At 49.3% G+C, this 19,823-nt stretch overlaps 1 protein-coding gene across 1 annotated transcript in view; it reads right to left on the minus strand.

The window, feature by feature from the left end:
• The window catches only part of LOC145394156 (uncharacterized), a 156,957-nt gene that overhangs the window by 4,637 nt on the left and 132,497 nt on the right, over positions 1-19,823 (minus strand). Inside the window, exons 12-16 of the mRNA XM_080268135.1 lie at positions 9,432-9,559; positions 8,017-8,275; positions 7,500-7,607; positions 7,049-7,274; positions 4,943-5,133 (exon numbers count right to left, since the gene is read on the minus strand). Coding sequence (XP_080124261.1) covers positions 4,943-5,133; positions 7,049-7,274; positions 7,500-7,607; positions 8,017-8,275; positions 9,432-9,559 — 912 coding nt within the window. The remainder of the gene's footprint in view (positions 1-4,942; positions 5,134-7,048; positions 7,275-7,499; positions 7,608-8,016; positions 8,276-9,431; positions 9,560-19,823) is intronic.

The raw sequence follows: 19,823 nt of genomic DNA on the forward strand, positions 1-19,823 counted from the left end.
TCAGTCATATCTATCTATCTATAGCCAGATGCATTAACTCCATAAGCGATGGCCACAAACAAATCACTTCCATGTTGCCCTGTTCCCTACTGTTTGGTGCCCTCCCCCAAACTTACAACCCCTCTCCCATAGACCTCTCTAAATCCCTCCATCTCATCCCTTCCCCCCCCTCCCGTCTGTCTTATGCTAAGGGATATCGTGGCTATCCTTTACAAGGCAGGTATGAGGGTTGTTGAGTGTGCACTATCCATCCATCCATCAGTGTTCGAAATAGGTTAGTTTATGGGGGGAGGGGGTCATCACCTTCCACAGTGGTAGCCCTCAAAGTGAGGGCTGGAAAGGGAGGGAGGTAGACAAAAGGAGCATGCTTTGTACTGTTTGGTACTACTGTCAGGCCTCTCTAGTAAATATTTTTAAAATCATGCCAGTATGTGGCCATATCTATCTATCTTTCTATCTACAGCCCGACGCCCTAATCCCGCAAAGGGTGGCCGCAGACAAAACGCCTCCAAGTCACTCTGTCACCCACCATTTGACTCCCCTCCCCCCAACTCACCCCCCCCTCCCTCATATACCTCTCAACTCCATCCCTCCACCTCATCCTCGGTCTACCCCTCCCATATGCAAGTGCAAAATGGATACCAGAGAACTATTCACAGGTTCAGAAATACTGTACATGCAGTAATCTCCCCCCCTCCCCCCTCCCCCAAACCACGGGGTTCACCAACAGCGGAATTCACTTATACACAGTAATATACAGTATTTGTACAGCAATGCCTCGATTATCTGACATAACAGAGCCGAAGGCACATCCAGATACGGACAACATCAGGATATGAAGCAATATCCTCCTACTTGTATGCATACCCTACCTATACTCAACCAATATGTACAGTGCCCCTCCTAATTTTGGCAGTGTTCTCTGGTTTTTCAGCCATAGTTAGACATCAAAACAGACATAGGAATCTCCATAATAATGCTAAACACTAAGAAAACAATGCATTAAAAAAAAAAAAAAAAAAGTACCTATATGTACAGTACCCCTCCAAATTTTGGCATTGTTCTCCAACCTTTCAGCCATTTATAGACATCAAAACACACATAGAACAATGCTAAACACTAAGAAAACAATGCATAAACAAAACAAAAAATAAAGTACCTGTAGCGCACTTATTGTGCGCCACAGTCTTATCTTCCTCCACATAACCTTCATACGTAATCACCACATACCCTCCACATTTTGCACATAGCACCATGGCACCGAGGCTTGGGTGACCCGGTGACCCTCCTAAAACTGCAAACCCACACCGAGGGTGTTGCTCGTGCCTAATCCAATCAGGTCACATATAAGCCACGCCATGAGATGCGTCTTCCAATTGCCTTCGACCAAAGGTCTACCTGCCCAATCACAGTCGACCTAGTCATGTGCACACGGCACCAGAGGTCTATGTAAGAGTCGTGTACAAAAGCGCCTGGGGCATTGCCTGAGGCCTTCTTCCCACACCTTACCCCGTCCAGGCAACACCTGTGCACCCTCGCGTACACATACATACCACGGAAACACTTAACCCCTTGTAATTGTCTAGCCCTCCAACTACTGAGTTTACGTATCCAGCCCTCTCTCAGTAATCAGTCATGGTACTTGCTCCAGCTCCAACACTATGTAATTCTCCCCTGTAAACCAATCTTGAATGTGCTGGATACAGTGCTGATACAGTGTTTATACATTTGGTGAATACACACCTCCCTCTCCCAAGCTGAGTTTAATATCAATCCCTGAAATGCAGTTTAGTGACACACAGGGCGACCTAACACCCCCAGAAGGAGCCCACAGAGGAGCACTGACAGCCTGCTGGGACTCAGGGCGACAACGACATAAGTCCCCAGGCCGCACGCCCATATGACCCGGAGCTCGCCCGCCACCACCATAGCAGGAATACAAGACTACCTTCCGGGCGGGCCGTCCCCAACCAACATCGGGGTGGAGCTGTTACTTCAGCTCCAGTCAGCACCTGAGACAGGTGGTAGCCACTCAACCCTCCTACAGGAGACGGCCTGCAGCCGCTCTGGAGGAAAACAGGAGACGGCCTGTAGCCGCTCTGAAGGTGCCCCTAACGAGACGGCCTGTAGCCGCTCAACCCTCCTACAGGAGACAGCCTGTACCCACTCAACCCTCCTGCAGGAGACGGCCTGTAGTTGCTCCCGCCTTCGTCAGGAGACAGCCTGTAGCCGCTCTGAAGATGCCCGCAGCGAGAAGGCCTGTAGCCGCTCCGGAGGCAAACAGGAGACGGCCTGTAGCCACTCCCGCCTTCGTCAGGAGACGGCCCGTAGCCGCTCTGAAGGTGCTCCTCGAGAGACAGCCTGTAGCCGCTCTGAAGGTGCCCCTCGAGAGACGGCCTGTAGCCGCTCAACCCTCCTGCAGGAGATGGCCTGTAGCCGCTCAACCCTCCTGCAGGAGACGGCCTGTAGCTGCTCAAGAGGGAATCAGGAGATGGCCTGTAGCCGCTCCCACCTTCATCAGGAGACGGGCTGTAGCCGCTCCGAAGATGCCCCTGAGTCGGCCTGTAGCCGCCCCTCTCCCCAGGTCATGGTCAGTAGCCGGGCCTTAGCGACGGCCTGCAGCCGCACCCCCAGAAGACCACGGCCAGTAGCCGGGCCCCACAGGAGGAGACGGCCAGTAGCCGCTCCTCTGTCAGATGCTGACTCTTGCTCATCAACCTACGACCCAGAGGGAGCTCCCAGCCTGGAGGAGTACTGGAGAAGCCCCGTGACTTCCACCGGGCTCTTCTTCCTGCAGCCGGATCCATAGAGGACCCACCTGACGGACCCCAACGTAGGCCAACGCTGCAGCCCCCCTCCTGACGGCATCTCCGAACACCGGGGACCGCTGCCCTCAGGACCTCCATACCACCCTCAAGACCCCCGGGCTGGACCTCCCTACACCCAGACGCCGGAGATCTTCGTCCTCCGTCAGGCGCCTGAGCGAGAAGTTCAGGCAGTTATTCCGCTCCAGCCTCGAGGGTCATACTCCCTCCCCAAGCCTCGAAAGTGCGGAGCCCTTTGCCACCCGCAGCCCAGGACGAGAGAGGATGCCCCTACGCGTGATCCCATGGGAACACAGAGGCCCCCAGCGGTACCCAGCCCCATCAGTAGGGAGACTGGGCAACTTCCGCCACCCTTGTACCTGACCACCACGACGCCCAGACCCGAAAGGAGTGACAGTGAAAGCACTGTGTCCGTGACTTAAAGACATGAAGGCAGAGCAATGAATTAACCATTTAAAGGTAGTCAGTGAGAGAGAAAACACCAGTGACAACATGAAAGTGGTGGAGTAAATAAAAACAAGTGAAACCGTGAAAACGGCCAAACAGTGAAATACGGGTCGATTACAGTGAATACGCTACCATCTAGTGACGCCGCATCACACTAAGATCATACCCAGACCCCAGTGATAAAGTAATAGTTACCACCAGTGAAACAGTACCTCCCACTCCACAAATATCTAACCTGGACTTCCTGCAATAATAATGTATAAACCTCTGCCCTAGGTGCTATTCACCCTACCCGACCTTGACCTAAGTAGTATCCTGCGCGATACTAATAACTCATATCTAGGCCTACGAATTATAACTGTCTAGTGTATCTGTATTCGTGACATCTACTCGTTCCACTGTAGAATTTAGTAATACACGTGTAAGGTTGTTGCCTTGAGTTTTTGTGTCCTGCCTCTCTCCTAGTAGTCTAAGCTCCGGTCTAGAAAGAGTACCCAGCTACACACTAGGCGTTACACGGACGGGAAGCCGACCCCAAAACACCTAGCATTACAATCCCCATTGTGAGTATCGAACATATAAAGTAGCAAATTGCCACACTTTCTAAAGCACTACACAGGCAACTAGCCCGCATACCTAAGGAGCTACACACTAGCAAGCGAGCAACCTCCACTCAGTAAAATCGCTACAACCTCTATGTACAGTGTCTCTCCTAATTTTGGCAGTGTTCTCCAATCTTTCTGTCATATCAGGACATCAAAACACACAAATGGAAATATCCAATGTAAGGCTAGACACTAAGAAAACTGTAAAGCTAGGTGTTTTAGGGTTGGCTTCCTGTCCCTCTAACGCCTAGTGTGTAGCTGGGTTCTCTTTATAGACCGGAGCTTAGACAAATAAGAGAGAGGCAGGACACAAAAACTCAAGGCAACAACCTTACATGTGTATTGCTAAATTCTACGGCGGAACAGGCAGATGTCACAAATACAGTTATGCTGAACAATTATAATTCTAAGGCTTAGATATCGGGTGTTAGTATCGCACAGGATACTACTTAGGATACAATCGGGTAAGGTGAATAGCACTTAGGGAAGGGAAGCTAAACACTATTATTTTGGGAAAGTCTAGGTGGAGTTTGTGGCACTATTTTCACTGCTGGCAGGCTAATTAGTTTGTCGGTCGGGTCGTTAATTATTGCTCTTGCACTGGGGCCTCCATATGATCTTAATGTGAGGCTGTGTCACTATATGGTAGTGTGTTCATTGTTACAAACCCTTATTTCACTGCTTTGTGTGTTCTCAGTTTCACCGTTATCTTACTTATTCCACCTTTCTTTTATATTATTACTGATGCTTTGCGCACTGACTTTCCATATTCTGATAACTCACTGTTCTTCCCTTACTTTACTATGTCACGAACACTGTGCTTTCACTGTCACTCACTGTTGGGACTGGGCAAACTGGCGGTCGGGTACAAGGGCTGCGGAGACAACTCAGCCTCACTAATGATGGGGATGAACTCCACCAGGGGCCTCCGTATTCAGGGGCCATGGGATCACGTGTAGGGGTGTCCTCTCTCGTCTGGGGCTGCTGGTGGCGAAGGGTACTGCACTTTCAGGGCTTGGGGCGAGAGTCTGGCCCTCAGGGCTGGGGCCAAACAGCTGCCTGAACCTCTCGTTCAGGTGCTTGACAGAGGATGAAGATCTCCGGCGTTGGGATGAAGGGATGTCCTGCCCAGGGGTCCTGGGGGCAGTCTGGAGGTCCCGGAGGCTGCGGTCTCCGACAATTGGAGACACCGTCAGGAGTGGGCTGTGGCATCGGCCTCCATCGAGGTCCGTCAGGCAGGTCCTCTCAGGAACCGGCTGCAGTGAGAAGAGCCCGGTGGTAGTTACAGGGCCTCTCCAATACTCCTCCAGGCTGGGGTCTCCCTCCAGGTCATAGTGTTGTGGACATGAGTCAGCACCTGACAGAGGAGCGACTACTGGCCGTAGGGCCCAGCTACTGGCCATGGCCTTCTAGGGGCGCGGCTACAGGCCGTCACTAAGGCCCAGCTACTGACCGTGGCCTGGGGAAGGGAGCGGCTACAGGCCAACTCAAGGGCACCTTCGGAGTGGCTACCGGCTGTCTCCTCATTACTTCTGGAGCAGCTGCAGGCCGTCTCCTGTAGGAGGGTCGAGTGGCTGCAGGCCATCTCCTGTAGGAGGGTCGAGCGGCTACCAGCCATCTCATTTAGGACACCTTCAGAGTGGCTTCTGGCCGTCTCCTGATATAGGCGGGAGCAGCTACTGGCCGTCTCCTTGTTACCTCTAAAGCGGCTGCAGGCCGTCTGCTGTAGGAGGGTTGAGCAGCTACCGACCATCTTAGGGGTGCTGACTGGAGCTAGAGTAATAGCTCCATCCCGTGGTTGTTGGTGGTCAGCTCGCCTGGAAGGTAGTCTCGCTTTCCTGCTATAGTGGTGGCAGGCGAGCTTCGGGTCATAGGGGCGCATGGCCCGGGCGGACTTATGTCCTTGTCGCCCGGAGTCCAGTCGCGCTGTATATGCTCCTCTGTGGGCTCCTTCTGTTGGTGTTTGGTTGCCCTCGGTGATACTATACTGCATTTTACCACCATCTTCTGGGAAAAAGTCACGTCCCTGTGACTGGCGGTGGTAAACTTTGGTGTCATAGGTGTGGTACACTGGCTGTAGGTGTTGGAGGAGGGCGTGCCAGGCTGTGGTGGCAGGATTCTCGTCTAGCTGAGCGTCACAGGTGATGAAGAGGGTGGATGGGTCGCTGGAGGAGCATAGGGGTTGTAGGAGGTGGTGGGATCCACGGACGCGATGTTTTCATCTGAAGGGTGGCGCCCATACTGCTCGGCGAATCCTCATGGTGGTAGGTGTTGTCTTCTGTGCAGGGCTGTGCTGAATGTTCGAGATGGACGTCAAGTGTGAGGTTTTATGCCGAGGTAATGTGGCACGACGTCTCTGGGGAGTGTAGGTGGCTGGCATTTGGGCCTGGTGTAGCATGATTGTTAGTTGATTTAGGGCAGGGGCGGGAGTGTGATTTTGCAGCGAGGTGGGTGGGGTGGGAGTGTTGGTATATCGGGCGGGTGGGCGTGAGAGGCGGCCGGAGCGTGTGATGGTTGTTCTAAGGATGGGTGTGGGCGGTGATGTGGGTGTGCGGTGTCGATGTGTGTGTGAGGTGCACGGGGTGTGCGAAGGCAGATGTGAGGTGATAGGAGTGGGGATGGCATGGGGCGTTGAGTGTGGTGTAGGCCTAGTAGGTTGTGGTGTAGTGGGTGCGTGGGTGGCGTAGGTGGGATCTGGTGTGGGGGATGGGGCAGGCGGGGCTGAGGGGGCGTGTGTGGGCAGTGGACAGGGAGACTCGGGGCCAGGGGTGGGCGATGGTTGGAGTGGGGGTGTGGTGGGTGGAGGAAGTGCGGACATGTGGGCGGGGCACATGGTGCTAGGCGTAGGGGATGGGGTGGTTGATGGCGAGGAGGTGGGGAGAGGTCTGGAGTTGGTGGTGTTGGTGAACCCTCACGTGAGGTATGAGGCGACGTGGCAGGGGGTGAGGTGGAAGCGGTGGGGACAGGGGAGAGAGACGGTGAGGGGGAAATGTAGCTGTCATATGAGTTAGTGGGAGGGTTGGTGGTGGTGGTTGGCAGTGAGGAAGGTGGGGTTGGGGTTGGGGAGGTGGTGGTGTGTCCTGTGGGCGGGCATGAAAGGCGGCCAGAGCGGTTGATGGCGGATTTTAGGGTGGGGGTGGGTGGTGAGGTGGGTGTGCAGCCCTTTCGTGCTTTGGCTGCATGTGGTGTGGCGGTGGAGGTAGTGCGCCGGGGTGGGGTAGGTGTGGGCGGCGCTCTGGTTGTAGGCGTGGGCGAGGTGGTGGGACTTGAGGTGGGTGGTGTGTGGGGGTGTGAGGGTGCTCTGGTACTGGAGGTTGGTAGTGGTGGTGAGGTGGCAGGTAAGGTGGCGTTAGGTGTGGAGGGCAAAGGGGCTGGAGGTGAGGAGGTGGGAGGCTGGCTGTGGAACAGAATTTGTGGCAGTGGTGAGGCGGCCGGTGCGGGGGCAGGAGACAAGGAGGGAGTGAGGTCTTGTGGTGCCATCCCAGTGTTTGGTGGTGGTGGTGGGGTGGCTGGAGCTGAGGAGTGGGGTGTGGCGGGTGGCATGTGGTGTCGGAGGTGAGGTAAGGCGGCATGAGGTGTGGGAGAAGAAGGAGCCAGTGGTGGGGGGGAAGTGCGGCCTCACGGTGTTGTCTGGATGTTTGGTGACGGCGTGGTGTAGGTGGCGGCAGGGGGCTGAGGTCGTGGTGGAGTGATGGTGATGAGGTGCGGGGTGTGGCGGGTGGCGAGGCATCTGGTGAAGTTATTGGGGATGAGTTGGGGGTCCGTGGGAATGGTGAGGTTGAGGGTGGGGTAGGGGGGATGAACGAGAAAGAGGAGGTGGGTGAGGGTGGGTCAGAGAAAGAGGAGGGTAAAAGAGAAGAGACAGAGGGAGGAGAGTGAAAGGAAACGTGCCATTCCCCCTGTCGTAGACTGAGAGGGGATGTGAGGTGGCTCCCGCTAGGATAAGGGGGTGCAGGGGCGGTGGTGGGCTCCTTCTGTGCTTTTTCTTTCGGATTTTGTTTCCCCTAAGCTCGGGGCAATTGGCGTATGGTGGGGCAGCTTGTAGGCGCCCTCAGGTCGTTCTGCTGTGCCAGGCAGCTTTTAGCTGCTTGCGGATGTCGTGAATGGGGCATTTGTGGCTGCAAGCAGAAAATTCCAACAGGTCAACTGAGATGATGTCCGTGGGAAATTGATCGATTACGCCAATGTGTTGAGGGGTGGAGTGGATGGCTAGAAGGTGCCTCGCTACTTGGATATCTTTATCCAGGTCTCCCATAGGGTCATGTATGATAAAATGTTTTTTGATGAAACTAGGGAGGATCCTGATAAGTGTGTGAAACATCAGTTGTTCCTGGGTTTCGTCATCTGCCTCCTGGTAGGCAGTGGTGACTAGGCGCCTGGCCTGGATTAATGTGTCATCTAAGTTGCCATCAAAAGTCAGGCTATCCAACTGGTATAGAGCCACCACTTTGCATAATGATGGGGTGATGGCCTGAATCACGAGTTTCATGAAATTCTGCCAGGTGAACCCCGGGACGATCTTGGGTGCTATATTAGCTGCCGCTTTGCCCAGTAGCAGGAGTGTGACTGCAATTTTTGGCTTGTCATCCTTGAAACCGATATCTAGTAAAGGTTTAATAATTGCCAGGTATGTGTGAACATCATACTGTTTGGGGTCGAATTTAGGTAATTGCACATGTGGTTTGGTTGCCATTTTGCCAGTATTTCCTGATTACCTCTCTCGTATGCCTGGGTCAAGAACCATCGCTGTCCACCAGTGTAATGCTAGGTGTTTTAGGGTCAGCTTCCCGTCCCTCTATTGCCTTGTGAGTAGCTGGGCTCTCTTTCTAGACCGGAGCTTAGACAAATAAGTGAAAGGCAGGACACAAAAACTCAAGGCAACAACCTTACATGTGTATTGCTAAATTCTACGGCGGAACAGGCAGATGTTACAAATACAGTTATGCTGAACAATTATAATTCTAAGGCTTAGATATCGGGTGTTAGTATCGCACAGGATACTACTTAGGATACAATCGGGTAAGGTGAATAGCACTTAGGGCAGGGAAGCTAAACACTATTATTTTGGGAAAGTCTAGGTGGAGTTTGTGGCACTATTTTCACTGCTGGCAGGCTAATTGGTTTGTCAGTTGGGTCGTTAATTATTGCTCTTGCACTGGGGCCTCCATATGATCTAAATGTGAGGTTGTGTCACTAAATGGTAGTGTGTTCACTGTTACAAACCCTTATTTCACTGCCTTGCCGTGTTCTCGGTTTCACTGTTACCTTACTTATTCCACCTTTCTTTTATATTATTACTGATGCTTTGTGCACTGACTTTCCATATTCTGATAACTCACTGTTCTTCCCTTACTTCACTATGACAGACACTGTGCTTTCATTGTCACTCACTGCTGGGACTGGGCGTACTGGCGGTCGGGTACAAGGGCTGCGGAGACGACTCAGCCTCACTACTGACGGGGATGAACTCCGCCAGGGGCCTCCATATTCAGGGGCCATGGGATCACGCCTAGGGGCGTCCTCTCTAGTCCAGGGCTGCTGGTGGCGAAGGGACCTGCACTTTCAGGGACTGGGGCGGGAGTCTGGCCCTCAGGGCTGGGGCCAAACAGCTGCCAGTCCCTCTCGCTCAGGTGCCTGGTGGAGGATGAAGATCTCCGGCGTCGGGATGAAGGGATGTCCCGCCTGGGGGTCCTGGGGGCAGTCTAGAGGTCCTGGGGGCTGTGGTCTCCGGTGATTGGAGACCCCATCAGGAGTGGGCTGCGGCGTCGGCCTCCGTTGGGGTCCTCTCAGGAACTGGCCTCAGTGAGAAAAGTCCGTTGGTAGTTACAGGGCCTCTCCAATACTCTTCCAGGCGGGGGTCTCCCTCCGGGTCGTAGTGTCGTGGACAGGAGTCAGCACCTGATGGAGGAGCGACTACCAGCCATCTCCTGCCATAGGGCCTGGCTACTGGCCGTGGCCTTCTAGGGGAGCAGCTACTGGCTGTCGCTAAGGCCCGGCTACTGGCCATGGCCTGGGAAAGGGAGCAGCCACAGGCCGACTCAAAGGCACCTTCAGAGCGACTACCGGCCGTCTCCTGATGAAGGCAGGAGCGGCTACCAGCCGTCTCCTCATTACCTCTGGAGCGGCTGCAGGCTGTCTCCTGTGGGAGGGTCGAGCAGCTACAGGCCATCTCTTGAGGGGCACCTTCAGAGCAGCTACCGGCTGTCTCCTGATGAAGGCAGGAGCGGCTACCGGCCATCTCCTGACGTAAGCGGGAGCGGCTACCGACTGTCTCCTGACGAAGGCAGGAGCGGCTACCGGCCATCTCCTGACGTAAGCGGGAGTGGCTACCGGCTGTCTCCTCGTTACCTCCGGAGTGGCTGCAGACCGTCTCCTGTAGGAGGGTCAAGCGGCTACCGGCCATCTTGTTCAGGGCATCTTCAGAGTGGCTACCGGCCGTCTCTTGAGGGGCACCTTCAGAGTGGCTATCGGCTGTCTCCTGACGAAGGCGGGAGCGGCTACTGGCTGTCTCCTGACGAAGGCGGGAGCGGTTACCAGCTGTCTCCTTGTTACCTCAGAAGCGGAAGCAGGCTGTTTCCTGTAGGAGGGTCGAGCGGATACCGGCCGTCTCCTGACAAAGGTGGGAGTGGCTACCGGCCGTCTCCTGACAAAGGCGGGAGCGACTACCGGCCGTCTCCTCGTTACCTCTGGAGCGGCTGCAGGCCGTCTCCTGTAGGAGGGTTGAGCAGCTACCGGCCGTCTCATTTTGGGTATCTTCAGAGCGGCTTCTGGCCATCTCCTGACGAAGGCGGGAGCGGCTACCGGCCGTCTCCTTGTTACCTCCAGAGCGGCTGCAGGCCGTTTCCTGTAGGAGGATTGAGCAGCTACCGGCCGTCTCAAGGGTGCTGACTGGAGCTAGAGTAATAGCTGCACCCCGTGGTTGTTGGTGGTCGGCACGCCCGGAAGGTAGTCTTGCTTTCCTGCTATGGTGGCGGCGGTTGAGCTCCGGGTCATAGGGGCGCGTGGCCCAGGCGGACTAATGTCCCTGTCGCCCAAAGTCCAGTCGCGCTGTATATGCTCCTCTGTGGGATCCTTCTGGGGGTGTTGGGTTGCCCTTGGTGATGCTATACTGCATTTTAAAAACAATGCATAAACAACCAAAATCCACAAATACCCTACCTATAATGTACGGTACCCCTCATATCCGTGGCAGTCTTCTTCGATCTTTCAGCTACGTAGACATCAAAACACATACGGGAATATCCAATGTAATGTTAGCCACTATGAAAGCAATGCATAAAGAACAAAAGTTCACAAAAAAATCACTGAAGATGGTTGCAAAAACAGTTCAGTTTCTGGGACACCAAGTGATGGCTGCTTCTGCAGCACACACACAAAATTTCCATAGCCAAATATGCCCGTGGAAATTGGTTATATTGGTATAAATTGTTTAGCATCATCTTTGCTGGTGTTTATACTATAAGCTAATAAAAACACACAAAACTGATGAGTAAAAGTACATAAATGCAGTTAGAATAAAGTTGTTCAAGAGATAAAATACCTTCAAATAACTTCCCAACATCTTAGTGCAAAATTTTGCCCAAATCATGCTAGAGTTAAGCATATGTCTAGATACAGAATTTCATAAGCTTTCTCTTGGTATTTTCAGAATTTTGATAGAACCAAGAGTATGAGAATAAATCACCAAAAACTGTGAAAACTCAATGGTGGATGGTACTTGTTTGGCACAATGGTGAGGCAGGACTGAGGAACAGGGAGGGGAGAGAGATAAGATTGAGCCCTGGCAGCAGGAAGCATGGAAGGGGATGGAGGAGGAACAGTGGGGAGGGAGAAGTGAGGCTGGCCGGGGGATTTTGACCATGTGAGGTGGCGGACGGGCATTTTCAGTCAGCTTGTGAGTTGCAGTCAGTATTACTCGCGTGCTGACAGTATGGTATAAGTGATCTTGGCGGCCAGAGCACTTTGACTATTTGGTAGGGACCCGGATAGCCACTTTAGCTCAGCTTGTGGGTTATGGTCTAATACCCGCGGGTGAACAGAGAGGCCAGCAAGCCACCAAACCAATTTTTTGGACTTGTCGGTCAGCCAGACGCCAATGTCGGTACTTTTATGTTCGCATGAACAATTAAATCTAGATACGGGTATAACAGAGCCAAGGTGTAACATCCGGATACAGAATGTAACTGGATACGGAGCATCTGAATAATTAAGTGATTATACCAAATCACCTATTGCGGGTCCTTGGTTCACGTAACACTCAGTTTGCAGTGGCTGCCACCAGGTGGCAGCCACGTTCTCTCATACTACCAGCTTTCCTGTCCTTCAGTTCAGTCTGTGTTGTTACTGGGAGCAGACTGAGTAGGTGTGCTGTTACAGTACCTCTTTCTATCAGTTTATCACCTGTCCCGTCGACATCATGGGCCCAAATCATTAAGTGTGGTGAGGACCAGGACAACAGCGAGGAGAGTAACAAAATGAGGTAAACATTATGCATTAAGCAGTAAAAGCACCTAACCAAATCAGCTCTTCTTCCTCCTGATTGTCTGTTATACTTTTCTGATTATATCTGGGGTGGTAAATAAATGTTTTGTTAAATTTGTTTCCCCATTGTTTTTAGCTGTTCTGCTGTGACAACTTACTTGATACGTCAGCATAATGGCGGAAGGAACTGTCCAAACCCAAGAGTTTCACTAAACCTAACCTAACGTAGCCTAACTGAACCTAATAATTTAACCTAACCTAACCTCCAGTTCGGAAATTAGGAAATGAAATCCACCTTTGCGTACGTTATGTATCTTCCATTATGCCAGATGCAATCATAGGTATGGCTTAAGGAATGTGACAATAATACCTTAATAGGGGAGTAATTTTTCAGCAAGAAAAGAAAATTTACTGCCCTGAAAATAGTCAGAAAAATACAAAAATCAAACTAGAGTAATGTGAACTGAATTGATAAGGTCTTTCTGCTGCTTAAAGTAAAGCATACATTTATCAAATATGACTCTTGCTAACCTTAACAAAGGGGTACAGTACTCATGGCCAACAGTCTTGCTGAATTCTTCTTTGACACAGATCTCTTCATGGAATGGAGTCTAAAACTCAACCATGGATTGGACACGTTATTGGCTCCATACAAACAGACACAAAAACATCTCAAAAAAGAATGAAGCAACCATCTATTCTGTGCTACTTTAAGCCATCATCCAAGTCAGCTGATAGTGATCCCCAGTTTTCCACCAGCACGACACTCTAGCCAGTTGATAACACTTGCAATTCTAAAGTTGTATAGTAAACTACTTTCTACCATACTTTTGTTTATCTGTTTATGATTACATTTGGTACAGTGCAATGTTGTGCAATGAAGACCAGAAAAACAGTACATTTTTTTCATGCTATACCCCTTCTACCTTCAACCAAGGGTTCCCTAACTCTATTTTCCCCAATTAAAGTTAACTTCACCAACCACGGTTTTCCCAACCATGGTGGTTTTCACGAACCTAACCCCCGTGGTTGGTGGGGGTGTACTATACTCCCAATATCACAGAAATACCTGTACAGTATTTTAAAACTATGGTGTTTACCATCTTGAAGTTTCCCTTGAACTGACAGCTCTAATGAATCATCTGGGTGCTCACACTCAGGTGAGAGTGAACGGAGATTTGAGTGACAAGTTTTCTGCTAATGTTGACATGAATCAGGGGTCAGTCTGGGTCAGTAATGAGAGCTTGAAGCTCTCTCATGTGACTTCAGTAATGAACTCCCATGGGAGATGTATGCTGATGACTTGGTGGTGACTGCAGAGTGAAAAGGTGACAGAGGTAAGATCAAGGAAATGGAGAGATGGATGGGGCACAAGGGTTTGAAAGTATATGCAGATAACACAAATGATGATGCTCCGGGCCGGTGGTGGTACTGTCATATCAAAGCGGAGAAAGTATGGCCACATGCAGTTTGCCACAAGAGTGTGGGAAGAAGCTCCATCTTGTGGAGTGTTTACAATAAGTGGGTGATTAAAGAGATACCATGGTGTTTGAGGCAGGCTGTGAATTAATGCTGATTTCTTGTGTGCGGTGTGTCGGGGAAGGGCATGTACAGATTGTCAGGCATGAGAGGATTGATCTTGCTGAAGAGTCTCCCAAGTATGTGGAGGAGTTTTGTTATTTGGGGGATATGTTATGTGCTGGAGGTGGGGCTGGATCTAGCTTTGTAGGGTAAGGTGTGGTTGGAGGAAGTTCAGGGAGGTGCTGCCTCTCCTAACACTGACAGGGCTCTAGTGCTGTAACTAATATGATTCGCCGAACTGATATATAGCCGATATTTGCATTTTTTCCAATACCGAACCGATACCAATATTTACTGTCGATATCGGGATACCAGATGTGGATGGAAGATAAAATAACTTACGCAAGATTTCATTCATTGTTTTGTTGATTCTTTGTGTAAGAATGTTGTTACTTGACACTTTGGAGCTTAATAAAGTCTTACTGAAAACCATTAAAGGTTCAGAAAAGTATTTTTTTTTTAATGCAAGAAAGAAGGAACCAAAGGCCGGGAGACCACAAACCGTCCTTCCAATAAAAAAACAAAAACAATACAAAAGAGAGCCAAATTCAAGATCCGTTCATTTCGAGATGCCTGGACACACTGTGTTTGAAAGACTGGAGATGATAGGCAGTAGGAAATACAGACAGAAGGAGACAGAAGAAAGGCGATAAGGAAAAGAAAGAAAAGAACTGTGGAGGTCATGTGAGTTTATATACGTAAATAGTGCTGTTATACAGCGTATTCTAGGTTCCGACTTCTCAGTCCTAGGTATGGTACGGCGTTATGAGACAGAAAAATAACAGAAAAGGAGCTAAAAAAAAAAAAAAAAAAAAAAAAAAAAAAAAATGGGGGGGGACAAACAAATTAAGATGTTTCACAAAGATCCTGGAATGTTTTGTTACCAACGAGAATAAATGGAGGGCCATGGAAAGCTACTGAAAAAAATGAAAGTTTGCAGAACGTAGTGGAAATTTTTAGAATGTTTAGTGGGTCATAAACGTGCTCCAATTGGACTGAACCAGTGCAGGTTTATATCCAAGGAGTGGTTGGGGTTTATTGATCACATAATGCCACTCAGGGATGAGTGAGGCTGGTAACTCATATCTTTAATGTCAGGACCAACTTGCCTAGTCCCGGGCTCCTACACTCCCCATGGGGCAACACAGGATTAGATGATGATGATGATGATGATAATATTTCATTAGGGTATATAAATGGTACTTCTGCGCAGAGTGATAGTTTACTGTCAGAAATCAGTGAGTGAAGAGATGTTTTGTTTTTCCTGTGCTTTTTAGTGAAAGATGTCAGGTAAACAATAAAATTCTTTGTTTCACTTCCAAAGTTCTGTAGAGTTCAGTACGTTAACTACCCTGAGTTTGTACCCTTTCAGTACTTTAGTCAGTTACAGTACGTAAGTTTACTGTACTGCGTTACTTAGTTTTGTGGGCAATTAAAGCACTCCAATCGGATTGAGCCTGTCCCGGTTTACATCAATGGGGTGGTTGGGGTTTACTATTCATGTAATGCCACTCAGCGATGAGTGAGGCTGGTCACTCATCTTAATGTCAGGTCCAACTTGTCTAACCCCAGGCTCCTACACTCCTCATAGGGCAATACAGGATTAGATGATGAATGAATGAATGAATGAAATAAAGTTAATAAACTATGTTATGAAAAAATAGTTTTTGTTTTTTCGATGCCCCCCTTTCAAAAATCCTATGCACGACACTGAGGAACAGTCTCTGACTACTTTTGTGTTAAATCCAATCTCAGGGATTAAAGTATGTGTATTTTTTCCACTGTGCATTAACTCTAGGCAGGTCTGGCCTGAGTTGGCTAATGATCAAAATGTTACATACCTTTAAGTATAAATGTTGTTTCATTTTATGGCTAATGGCTGCCTGGCCAGGAGTTTACATATGGCACTTTCAGGTACAATATAAATACTGTGTTTTATTATCTAGGTAATGACCAGAAGTTTATGTACACTATGCATTTCATGTATCATTATTTTTCAAGAATTGGCTTAGATTTAGAAACTAAAATGTTATTTGCATACTACTGTAGTTATCTAATGACTGAGTGTTGCATACTTTTAGGGAAGCAAAAAAGTTGCGGTATGTGCCTTGTTTCTTATTATTTGCCCAGTGGCAAAGACATTACTTGTGGGTATTAATGTGTCTTGAAAACATTTTATTATATAACCGTATAGTACAGTTATCATGTTATGAAGTCTTTAAAATAAAAATCTATAGCTTCTTTAAAATAAAAACCCAAGTAGAAAAGCTAAAGAAACTGTGATATTTTGATGCAGCCAAATATATCAGTATAATCTTTTTAAGTACCAGTATTTTTTCACTACGCTAAACAAAATTAGGAGGAGGCTGTAGCACAGGCCGAACAGGGTGGTACTCCCAAGGGGAATAGGAATGCTGGTGATAGGGAGAGCTGGAGCTCCTGTTTCACTAGCTATCTAACCATCCCCCTTTGCTGACCTTTTCAGTGTCACAGTAACATGGAGAGTAGACCAGCATACTCTCCCAAACATTTCCTCTAACTATCTTATGCACTACACCACATGCACTTTACATTTCACACAACGTATCCCATTATGTTACAGGGGTTGGTGCCAGCAAGGGCATGCGGCCAGAAAACTTTGCCCTCGCTACCTAGTGGCGGACTTCTGGGGGGAGGCGTGACGGGGGTTCCGCCGGCATAGATCATGGGTCCAGGGCGAGATGGGGCTCGGGCCTCTGCTAGAGGGTACAGGGCATTGTGGTTCCCAGGCTGCTGTTTCCGCCAAACAGAGAGGGGCCCGAACCTGGGAGTAGCACCCCAGGAGGCTGCCCTATCAGTGGGTGTGTAATAGCAGGATGGTTGCAGTGCCAAGGTGCGCTTGGAGGGTGTCCCTGCAACCGTCCTGGCAGGGTGACCCGAGGCCACTATCACAGTCACTAGTAAGCTGGTGGGCTAGGGGTCCCAGATCCATTGCCTGGACCTGGGACTGTGCAGGGAGTGGGGCCTTTGGTATGTCTATCCCCCTTTATTAATCCTGACTATGACAGTAAATCACCCAGGGGAATGAGGGTGGGTTCATGGAATGTGGAGTTTTGAGGGGAAGAGCAGGGGAGGTCATTGAGGCATTCAGTAGGAGGTGGGTGGATGTGGTGTGTTTGCAGGAAGTCCAGTACAGGAGTGGATCAGCCAGAAAGATTGTTGGGAGGGACTGTTGCTATAAGTTGTTTTGGCGGGGGGGGATAGATGGATATGGGGGTGTTGGTGTGATGGTCGCAGAGAAATGGGTGGAATATGTTATGAATGTTATAAGAGTAGGCGATAGGATATTGGTAGTGAAAATTCTATTCAGTAGAAAGATAGCTGCAGTTATATCGGCATATGCTCCACAGGCATGATTGAATGAAGCAGAGAAAGATAGATTTTGGGATGATTTAATACGTGTAGTAGGTGGTATGCGGGATGATGAGATAGTGGTTTTGGGAGGGGACTTAAATGGTCATGTAGGTGAAGCAGCACAAGGTTATATAGGGAGTACATGGGGGATGTGCATATGGTATAAGGAAAGAAGAAGGGGAAAGGATACTCGAGTTTGGGGAGGCAACAGACATGATTGTGTGCAACACATATTTTAAGAAAAGAGGGAGTAGGTTAATTACGTACGAGTCTGGGGGAAATAGCAGTCAGATAGGTTATTTTCTGGTTAGGAGGGCTGGTAGGAGGTTAGTGAGGGATGTTAAAGTTATAGGAAGTGAGGAGTGTGTGCAGCAGTACAAACTATTGATTAGTGATGTGGTGCTTAAAGAACGAGTGATGAAAAAGAGGACTTATGTACCTAGGAGGAAAATATGGAAGCTGAAAAACCAAGTAGTAAGGGATGACTTCTATAACGAGAAGAGGAGAGTGATGGCTGAACAGGGAGCTGTAGACATAGGTGTTAATGAACAGTACAGAGCCCTCAAGAACAATCTCTTCAGAGTTACTGATGTAACATGCGGTTGGACAAGAGGACCACCAAGACATAAAGTAACTTGGTGGTGGGATGAGGGTGTAGAAGCTGCAGTTAAGGAGAAAAGAAGGCTTTTCCGGGAATGGAAGAAGGGTGGTAGCAAGAAGGAATACTTGGCTGCCAAGCATAGGGCTAGAAGAGAGGTATACAGGGTGAGGTCTGAGTCACAGAGACTTTTACTTGATAACCTAAATCATGAGAAAAGAAAAAATATGATATTTAAGGTGGCAAATCAGATGAAGAGGGATAATCGGGATATCATAGGTGAGCAGTGTGTGAAGAATGATGATGGAAGGGTAGTTGTGAACAGTGAGGATATTAAAGATGCATGGAGAGAGCATTATAGACGGTTGTTAAATGAGGAGTTTGACTGGGACAGGGAAGGTTTGGAGCCAGCGGATCCAGTGTTTGGCCCTTGGCCTTTGATTGATCCTGCTACTGTGAGTGAGGCAATAGGCGGGATGAAGGTGGGGAAGGCAGCAGGTGTGTCTGGGTTGACTGCTGAAATGTTGCAGGCCTCAGGCGATATAGGGGTGAGGTTAGTTACTGACCTGATAAATATGATTTTTTATGAGTGTGTTGTCCCAGATGATTGGCTGAAGAGTGTAATTGTAAATGTGTATAAAGGGAAGGGTCATGCCCTGGAAAGAGGAAATTATAGAGGTATAATGCTTTTAGATCGGATTGTGAAGGTAATGGAGAGAGTTTTAAAAGGTATGATTAGGGAAAGAGTGAATACTGATGAGATGCAGTTTGGGTTTATGCCAGGTAGGGGGACCACTGATGCCATATTCATTGTTCAACAGCTTCAGGAAAAATATATTGGTAGGAGAAGGGATCTGTATTTTGTTTTTGTTGATTTGGAAAAGGCCTTTGACAGAGTCTCTTGAGAGGTGGTGAAGTGGGCAATGAGAAAGCTTGGGTTGGAGGAGTGGCTGGTTAGGGTGGTTATGGCTATGTATGTGGGTGATGAGTTTTCCGTGAATGTTGGTGTGCAGCAGGGGTCAGTTTTGAGTCCCATGTTGTTTATCATGGTACTTGAAACCCTTTCACGTGACTTTAGAAATGTACTCCCGTCGGAGATGTTGTATGCTGATGATTTGGTGTTGATTGCAGAGAACGAAAGGGAGGCGAAGGAAAGGTTTAGGAAGTGATGAGATTGTATGGGGCACAAGGACTTAAGGGTAAATGCAGATAAAACAAAAGTGATGATATCTAGGGTTGGTGGCGGTGCTGTCAAAGACGAGGGAGAGTGGCCATGTGCAGTTTGCCACAAGGGCGTGGGAAGTAATTCTATCTTGTGCGGTGTTTGTGATAAATGGGTGCACAAGACATGTAGTGGTATCGGAGGTAGACTGCGAGATAATGCTGATTTTATGTGTACGGCATGTCGGGGAGAGCAGGAGGAGATTGTCAGGCGTGAAAGGATTGAACTTGCTGGTGAATCTCTTGGAAGACATGTTGTGTGCTGGAGGTGGGGCTGAAGCTAGCTCTGTGGCTAGGGTGAAAGGTGGTTGGAAGAAGTTCAGGGAGCTCTTGCCTCTTCTGACACTGAGAGGACTCTCCCTACATGCTAAGGGATCTTAGTATGTAGCATGTATTAGGAGTGTAATGCTGTATGGCAGTGAGACCTGGGCAGTAAAGGAGAAGGATATTCGCCGGCTCAGACGTACAAAAATGACAATGATTAGGTGGATGTGTAGTGCGTCCCTGCATGCAAGGTCCGGGGGGGCTGGGTTTACGATGGAAGAGTTGAGAGGTAGGATGGGACTGGAGTGTATTGGTGTTGTGATGAGGAGAGGTAGATTGTGATGGTTTGGACATGTGAAGAGGATGGGGGATGATAACTGGGTGAGGAAGGTGAGAAGTGTTAATATT

This window comes from Coenobita brevimanus, chromosome 26 (genome assembly GCF_032717465.1).
Source record: "Coenobita brevimanus isolate Jiangsu-jjx chromosome 26, ASM3271746v2, whole genome shotgun sequence".
Lineage (NCBI taxonomy): Eukaryota > Metazoa > Arthropoda > Malacostraca > Decapoda > Coenobitidae > Coenobita > Coenobita brevimanus.